The sequence below is a fragment of the Oryza sativa genome, chromosome 8 (assembly GCF_034140825.1).
Source record: "Oryza sativa Japonica Group chromosome 8, ASM3414082v1".
Lineage (NCBI taxonomy): Eukaryota > Viridiplantae > Streptophyta > Magnoliopsida > Poales > Poaceae > Oryza > Oryza sativa.
In genome coordinates, this window is record NC_089042.1 from 11,890,868 (window position 1) to 11,899,228 (window position 8,361).

At 42.9% G+C, this 8,361-nt stretch overlaps 1 protein-coding gene and 1 long non-coding RNA gene across 2 annotated transcripts; both read right to left on the bottom strand.

Moving 5' to 3' along the window:
• Positions 1 to 402: 402 nt before the first annotated feature.
• LOC136351539 (secreted RxLR effector protein 161-like) lies at positions 403 to 1,116 on the bottom strand. Its single transcript, XM_066303719.1, has one exon. The coding sequence runs from the start codon at positions 1,114 to 1,116 to the stop codon at positions 403 to 405; it is 714 nt and encodes a 237-aa protein (XP_066159816.1).
• Positions 1,117 to 2,064: 948 nt separating this feature from the next.
• Positions 2,065 to 4,690, bottom strand: LOC136351492 (uncharacterized). Its single transcript, XR_010734697.1, has 3 exons — positions 4,170 to 4,690; positions 2,492 to 3,842; positions 2,065 to 2,332 (listed from the first exon to the last, which is right to left on the bottom strand). It is a non-coding gene; the product is annotated as an uncharacterized lncRNA (long non-coding RNA).
• Between the last annotated feature and the right edge of the window lie 3,671 nt (positions 4,691 to 8,361).

An 8,361-nucleotide genomic window follows, 5' to 3' on the forward strand; every position in this document is an offset into this window, starting at 1 on the left:
GAGGGTATAGATTGGTACTCTCCTCCAGTTAACTAATGGCTTGTTCTTCCTAGGTTCTAATTCACAGGATCTTCGATCACATAGACTGGTTTACTACCATAGTATAACTCACATGGGTCTTAAACCCATCTCCTTCGATGCATTGTCTATCACATTACGTGATAGCCCCTTCGTGAAGGGATCTGCCAGGTTTCTAGCTGTTTGGATATAATCCAATGTTATAACCCCGGAGTTTCTCAATTTCCTAACAGACTTCAATCGTCTTTTCACATGTCTAGACGATTTCATGTTATCCTTAGAACTGTTTACTTTGGCAATTACCGTTTGATTTTCACAGTTCATAAGAATAGCTAGCACTGGTTTTTCTACAATAGGCAGATCCATTAATAGATCACGCAGCCATTATGCCTCAACAGTAGCAGTATCCAGTACCGTTAGCTCTGCTTCCATGGTTGAACTCGTCAAAATGGTCTGTTTGCAAGACCTCCACGAAACAACATCACCACCTAGTGTGAAGACATATCCACTAGTGGCTTTGATCTCATACACATCAGAGATCCAATTAGAATCACTATATCTATCCAGTACCGCATGATACCCAGTATAGTAAAGCCCCAATTCCATAGTACCTTTCAGATAGTGCATTACTCGCTCTAGCGCATGCCAGTGATCATCTCCCGGGTTAGAGGTAAACCGGCTCAACTTTCTGACAGCAAAGGAGATGTCAAGCCTAGTTGCACTAGCCAGGTACATAAGCGAGCCAATGATTTGGGAGTATTCCAATTGATTCCTAGCAATTCTCTTATTCTTGCGAAGCGACAAGCTAGGATCATAAGGCTTTGGAGAAGGCTTGCTATCAATGTAGCCAAAGCGATTCAAGATCTTGTCCACATAATGGGACTGCAAGAGTGTAATCTCATTCTCACCTCTAATTAGCTTAATATTTAGAATAACATCAGGTACTCCCAGATCCTTCATATCGAAATTTTGAGACAAGAATAATTTAACCTCATTCATCACCTCAAGGTTTGTCCCAAATATCAGTATGCTATCAACAAACAAGAGCAAAATAACTCCCTTACCGCCACCATGGCGACCGTACATAGGGGTGGGCATTTGGTCTAGACCGAAATTTCGATCCGGTTAGTTCGGTCTTTTAAAAATTCGGTCTTTGGAAACAGGAAACCGAAGTTGTTAAGCAAAAATTACTAACCGCTACTTCGGTTAACCGAAAATTCGGTTCAGTCTTCGGTCTAAACCGAGGTGTCCGAACCAGAACGTGCGTCCTCTTCAATCTTCTTGTCTTCTTGCTCCTGAAAACCTCCATGGCTCCATCTCAGTCACATGGGACGGATATCCACTAGCATGGTGACAAGTGTTGGCGGGACGGAAGGCGACGACGCGGCAGAAATCAGCCACGTGACGCAGACGGCACGCGATGGCGCAGCGGCCGGCATGCGGCTGTGCTGCAGGATCAGCAAGCCAACAGCCTGTGGCCTCCTTATGGCTTCCACGTGACCACACGATTGTATGTGACACTGCGGCAATGCCGGCGAGCAGCAGCATGCGGCAGCACTGCAGAAGACAGCGGCGCGGAAGGAAGGGGACATGCGATGTGATGAGATAAGTGGCGCGCCGGCGGCGCGTGGCCTAACTATGGCTAGGAGTGCTTCGGTCAATGGAATGGTGGGGTCATGGGGATTGGGTCATTGACGTGGATTTGGGCCTCACCTTGTTGTTGGGCTGTTTTGGTCCATGGGATGGTCACGTTGTCTGCTTAGTGATTGGTATTGATTTGGTTTCTTCGGTCCTCGGTTTCTTCGAGTAGTATTGCACGATGACCAAATCTTTCGAAGTTTGTTCGGTCTTTCAGATGTCACACCCGAACAAATGACCGATGCCCGAGAGTTCGGTCTTTTTGGGTTTGGGTTCGGTTTTTTCGGGTTCGGTCTTCGATTATCGGTTTTAATGCCCACCCCTAACAGTACACACATTTATCTGCCTCATTGACTGCGAAGCTTGCAGATGTCAATGTTCTATCAAATTTCTCATGCTCTTGCTTAGGAGCTTGTTTTAGACTATACAAAGACTTCAACAATTTGCACACCTTGCCTTCTTAACCTTTAACTACAAACCCATCAGGTTGATCCATATAGATCTCCTCATCCAGCTCTCCATTAAGAAAAGCTGTCTTAATGTCCATTTGATGTTGATCCATATAGATCTCCTCATTCAGCTCTCTATTAAGAAAAGCTGTCTTAATGTCCATATAGATCTCCTCATCCAGCTCTCCATTAAGCATGAGTGCCAAACATTAGCCTCATCATCCACACTGCCACAAATATGATTCACAAACTGTCACGCTCGGAAATTCACTAGTAATTTCCGAACTTATTTGTGCATAAAATCCTCGTCCAGGAATCAGCCGAGGTACACAAACTGACAATTTAATATACAAATCCATCATAATAATAACGCCTTAGATACTTACAAAAGAAAAGAAAACAGCAGCGGAATAACGGTCTAGCGATGACTTCAGCTCCACTCCCACAGGCAGCTCAACTGGGGTATAAGCCAAACGTCTGCTCTTTCCGGATCCTTTCTCTTCAACTGAGGTTGATTGATTATTGCCAGAATGAGCATATGACATACTCAACAAGCCACACAGCAAATATGCAAGTGCACAAGGATACTAAAGGATGGCATAATATAGTCTCATTTGCAAAAGCAGCATTTAGTAAAGATTTAAGAGTAGTGAAATAGTAGAGTAATTAATCAGAAATTTTAATCAACACTGAACAGCACACCCATGCTGCTCAGGCCCAACCAATTCTGAACAACCAACCCCAGTCGTACAGATCAAACCTCCAAACCAGGAATTTACCATTCCAAACCAGGAGTCAAATTTATTATCACATTATTATCATTAATGAATAGTGTGGGACTAATCACGAAAAACATTGCTCAACCCGCCCATGACCGCGGGCACGGCTATTCGAATAGTTTTACTCTGGCCAGAGATGTACCACTGTACCCACAAGACACGATTCCACACATGTTGCCATGCCCCGAAGTACCACCACGGCACTGCAAAGGGGGAAATCGTGACAATACCCTTCGCACAACACAACTCACCATAGTGCACCATTCCTGGATTATAATCGCCCCCTCTATAAATATAACCAGAGGCATGGACTCCCCAGCGACCCCCACGGACTTCTCGCCGCTTCTCAGTCTGGCACCCCGCAATGAATCATGCTATACAAAAGGTAAAGCCATTGCCCACGCTGGCTTGTGGTTGGCACGGTTAATGTCTCACAACAGTAGCTCGCGAACCGGTCCTTAATTGCCATGAGCACGACCTTCAAAACCAAGTGCTCACAACCCACCATTAATCATATTTAATTACCAATTAATTATCATAACATGATTAACCATCGTGAGCTACCATTAAATATAACCATAAATAATAATGTAGTATATATGATTCATCCCATTAGTGAGCTAATGTTTCTAAGCATGGCCAAGCAATTATATATATAACATTTAGCTGACCAAACCAATACATAAGGTTCAAGCTAATCAATTTATTACCTAAGGTATCAAGGAATAGGGCATTCAATGCAAATTGGCCATAACAAAGGAATAGGTTCACACCACCCGGTGACATTCGAAAATAAATGCACAGTTGAAATAAATACAGAATTTAAATATAGGATCAACATGCTCAAAGGATTGTGTTTAGGATCTGTGTGACTTGCCTTGCAATAATCGGTCTTCAATTAATCTTCTTGACCACTTCTAACGCACGCACGAACCTTCGCAACGACGGAAACGACAAGCTAACACGCAAAACAAAGAAAAAGACTAATAAAAACCAAATAAACAGTACCAAAACAAGCATAAACAGTACATGTTGATATTTTTAACATGTAGATCTTGATTTTAGAAAAATTTAGCAACTTGAACCACTCAAATCCGAGTTACGACGATTTAGTTATGAATTTCCGAAGTTTAATCGATTTTCAACTAATAGAGAAAACTAAGAAAAAAGGATTAATGACATCATCGCCGGCCATGGCACGGCTTCCACGCGACCACCGGCAAAAGAGAGCTCGGTTGGGCTATCCGAGAACACCTACGCGTAGAGGACGACGACGCGAACTCACCGGTGCAAAGAACAACGACGGACGACGACGAACGACGGCCAGCGATGAGGTTCGACGGCGGCTTGGCTCGGGTCCCCGACGGCGACGGCGCTCCGATGGTGTTCGGCGGCTGCGAAGGGGTGGACGGGATTCCTCTCCTCCGTGCGCACCCGACGGCGGCTAAAACAACGCGGCGGCAACTCTACGGGCGACGGCTCTGCTTGGGACTTGGGGCAAACGGAAGAGGATGTCGAGGGGATGCATTATATAGGCTTGGACTAGAGAGATCGGACTCCAAACGAGAGGATTTGAGCCGGAAAATCCGAGGGTTAGTTTGGAGAGATAAACTCAAAAACGAATTCGATTTGGTTTATCCAGGCAAAATTAATCTCCGACACTTTAGGGGAAAGGGAGAGGATAAGGTGGAGATGATTTCCCCTCAACTAATTTTAGGAAAACACAAGAGAAAAGGTTGGATTTGGAGGAGAAAAACCGAGCCAACTCGGTCTCAGTTCGGCTGCCAGAGGTTGAAGATGAACAGTGCCCAGGGAGGCAAATTAAACTTTGTTGCTGGGCTTCTACTTCTTGGCCCGATTGATAGAGGGACACAAAGCAGACTTCGACAGAGGGAGGGAGAGGGCTGCAGGCTGAGAGGAGATTGGGCCAAGAAAGAGAGAGGACTTTTCCTGTTTCGGCCCGAAAAGGAAAAGAGGAATTTTAATAACTTTTCCAATTAAATTAATCACTGAAATGATCTTTGAATTGTTAAAAATACTTCCAATGCTCAAGTAATTTCAAGTAAAATCCTGAAAATACTTGGACACTCAAAGTACTTAACAAGATTATAATCAGACCATTTAATGATTAATTTAATATGTGGGTAATTACTGAAATGTTCTTTGTATGATTAAAATTAAGAGTTGAGCTCCGAAAAATCTGAGAAAATTCCAGAGAGTATAATTAACCATGGAGAATTTAATAAAAATTAAATCCATCCATGCTTTATATTTAGGAAATTTTATTTCCCACATTTAACTTCACTTGTAAATTAATGAACATTTAATATAAATTCTAATAATAATTTATTAAATAATTTATAAATCCTGAAACGAAAATCAGGATGTGACACAAACTTATGGTAGAAATCAGAAAGGGAAATGTGGAACAGGCCTCCGCACTCATAACCTTTACCAATAAAATATCCATGTTTAGACACGACTACTTTATTAGACTCAAAAACCAACTTAAATCCGTCTCTAGTTAGACGGGAGCCACTAACAAGATTCCTGTCGATAGTAGGGTCATGTTGCACGTTCTTCAGCTGCACGATCTTTCCCGAAGTAAACTTCAGATCTACCGTGCCAACACTATGAACAGAAGTATGTGACCCATTCCCAATTAAGACGGTGGAATCTTGTGCGACCTGATAAGAAGAAAACAATGAGATGCCAGCACAAACATGTACAATGGCCCCAGTATCAACCCACTAGTTAGTAGACTGATTAACTGAAAAAACAGTAGGTAAATTACCATACCCGCTTACATCTCCATTGTTGCTAATGGTCACATTTGCAGACTAAGAAGTCTGCCCTGCAAGTGCCTTCATCCCCTTGTGTTGTGGGCACTTCTTGGCCAAATGACCAGGTAGGCCACACACAAAGCAAGTCCTCTCATCCTGGTTAGGATTGTTATTGTTCTTCTTCTTCTTGAAGTTGGTGGTCTGCTGGGCTTTGTATTTCCCTTTGCTCTTGTTTTCGGCCTTGTGCACAACATTGGCACTAGACTGCCCACCATTGCCTTTAGACGCGGCATCTTTTTCCCGAGCTTTCTCCTCAACATCAAGAGACTCTATCAACCTCTCAACGGAGTATTCCTATCTCTTGTGTTTGAGTGCAGTACCGAAACCTCTCCAAGATAGAGGTAGTTTCACAATAATGCACCCGGCCACAAATTTTTCGGGTAAGACACACTTAAGGAGTTCGAGTTCCTTAGCCATGTGTTAACGACAAATTTTGGTAGGCCCCTAAGAGAATTATCACATCGCCAATAGTCGGATTCCTGCTATATTCTGTTAAGGAAATTAATCTATTAAAGGAAGCTTATCTAGTAGTGTCCGAGTTAAAGGAGGATGTGGCATGGCAACTTATCTATTAATTAGGAATAGTTTGTTAGTTTCCTTTTATCTTTAGGAAAGTGTGTTCAGTGTCCTATAAGGACTTTATGTTTTCTTTTTATCTTTAGGAAAGTTTCTTTCTTGTCCTACAAGGACTAATATCTCCCTATGGGTATAAATATATACACCCGGGGTCATTGTAAAATATCTCTCGATCAATACAACTACTCTCGGCGCATCAACACCCTCTTTACCGAGGTTGTTACTTATCAACCGGCGGAATTTGGCACGTGACGCGGGGCTGCATCGATTCGGTTCGATCTCCAGCGAAGGAGTAAGTCCTACGTTCTACCAGCCTAGGCAATTGTATCGTCTATGTCAGCGTCGTTCAGGGCTGCATCAGTACATTCGACCTCTTGGATTGCTCTGGTTTGCATGATATATTTGCCTACCTATTTATCATATGTATCTGTTAATCTAGTCTTAGCTTATCAATTTAGCTCTATCGGCTGCTTCTCATTTTAGGATTTCTACCGGTATCGGCTAAATCATGTTGCTAGATTAGATTAGCTTAGACATCTACCACCCTAAAAACTCAGTCAACGACTTGATTATCTAGATATTATGATTCTTTTCATACTTAGTGCTGCATCAGCTAAGTTTGATCTACTAAGTCGTGCTTAGAACCATAATCTCTAGCCTGCTTCTTGATTGCCAATAAGGGTTTCATCGGGGTTTCAGCTGATGAGTTATCTGGACGTTGCATCGGCTTACAAGGATTGCATACCTATTGGATTTAGCCGATAGCAACAAAGATTTTACTGTTTATCTAATCTTCTGAATTTAATGACATCGGACCTCCAGCCGATGTATGCTTTAACCTTCGGATCAATACTTGTTCTATCATATCATTATTAGCCGATTGGTTTCTACTCGATTATATTGTTAATTTATTACATCATCATCAGCCGATTTTCTATATGTCATTATTTACATCAAGTGTGAGACTCCACATCAACACATAGCCGATAGCTCGAAACCCTATCGCTATCGGCCGGTATCGGCATCGGCTGGAATTAATCTATCGGCTTGTCAGCCGATCGGCTCATTGATCTGCTATTTGTATATCTTGTCAGTTGCAGGGTCAAACTGACTGGTATGCCCGTATCTCATCAACCTTTGGACCTACGCTGGAGCTAAGCAGATCTCCCAGGCCAGTGTGTGTTTTTCGCGTCAACACCATGGTCTGTATTTCATGGGCCTGCTCAACTACAAAAGAGTTGTCAACCATCTTGTAGTCATGAAACTGCTCCGTGACGTACATATCATTGCTAGCATCAGTAGCACCAAATTTGGTATTCAGTGCATCCCATAGCTCCTTAACGTCGGTCATATGCATATACAGCTCGACCAGACGATCGCCAAGAACGCTAAGAATGCATCCCACAAAGAGAGTAGTGGCCTCATTGAATGCTTTCTACTGGTCAGCAGTAAGAACTCCCATAGGTTTTGTCACACCCTAAAAATCCCCAAATGTATAAATTGTTGCTTAATTGGAATTATTAGAAATGATTTTAAAAGTCTAGAAGAAAAGATCTAATTTTAAATAATAAATTCCAATATAAAAGTGGGCTAGATAAAATTTTATTAAATACTTCATTTGATTCTATAGTTCCTAGATTTTTCTGAGATTTATTTAAGGCAAGGAAGTATTTTTAATAAATGGAATTGCATTTCATGAATAATTTAAATTGAAAAAGGTTTTAAAAGTCCTCTTTTGGCTTTGGGCCGAAAGTCGGCCCAAAACCCCCTCTCTTTCTCTCCCCGGCCCAATCGCGCCCGGCCCAGTCCGCCAAGCCGAGCCACCGCTCGCTCCTCTCTCTCTCTCCCGCTGACAGGTGGGGCCCACCTGTCAGGGCAGTCGTATTCCTCCCGCCGCAGCCGCGCCCTAATGCGCGCAAGCCGCCGCTACCGCCCTTCCAAATTCGACCGCTCCTTTTCCGATCCGATCGAATCAATAGAGGGGAAATGATCCCCGGGATACCCTATATCTTTTCTCTTTCGGAATCGTCATCTAAATTCGTTTGGAAATCGTGGGAT

What these genes read in the sequence shown, in the direction of transcription:
- LOC136351539 (XM_066303719.1), bottom strand. Translation starts at nt 1,116, where the DNA reads ATGCCCACCCCTATGTACGGTCGCCATGGTGGCGGTAAGGGAGTTATT.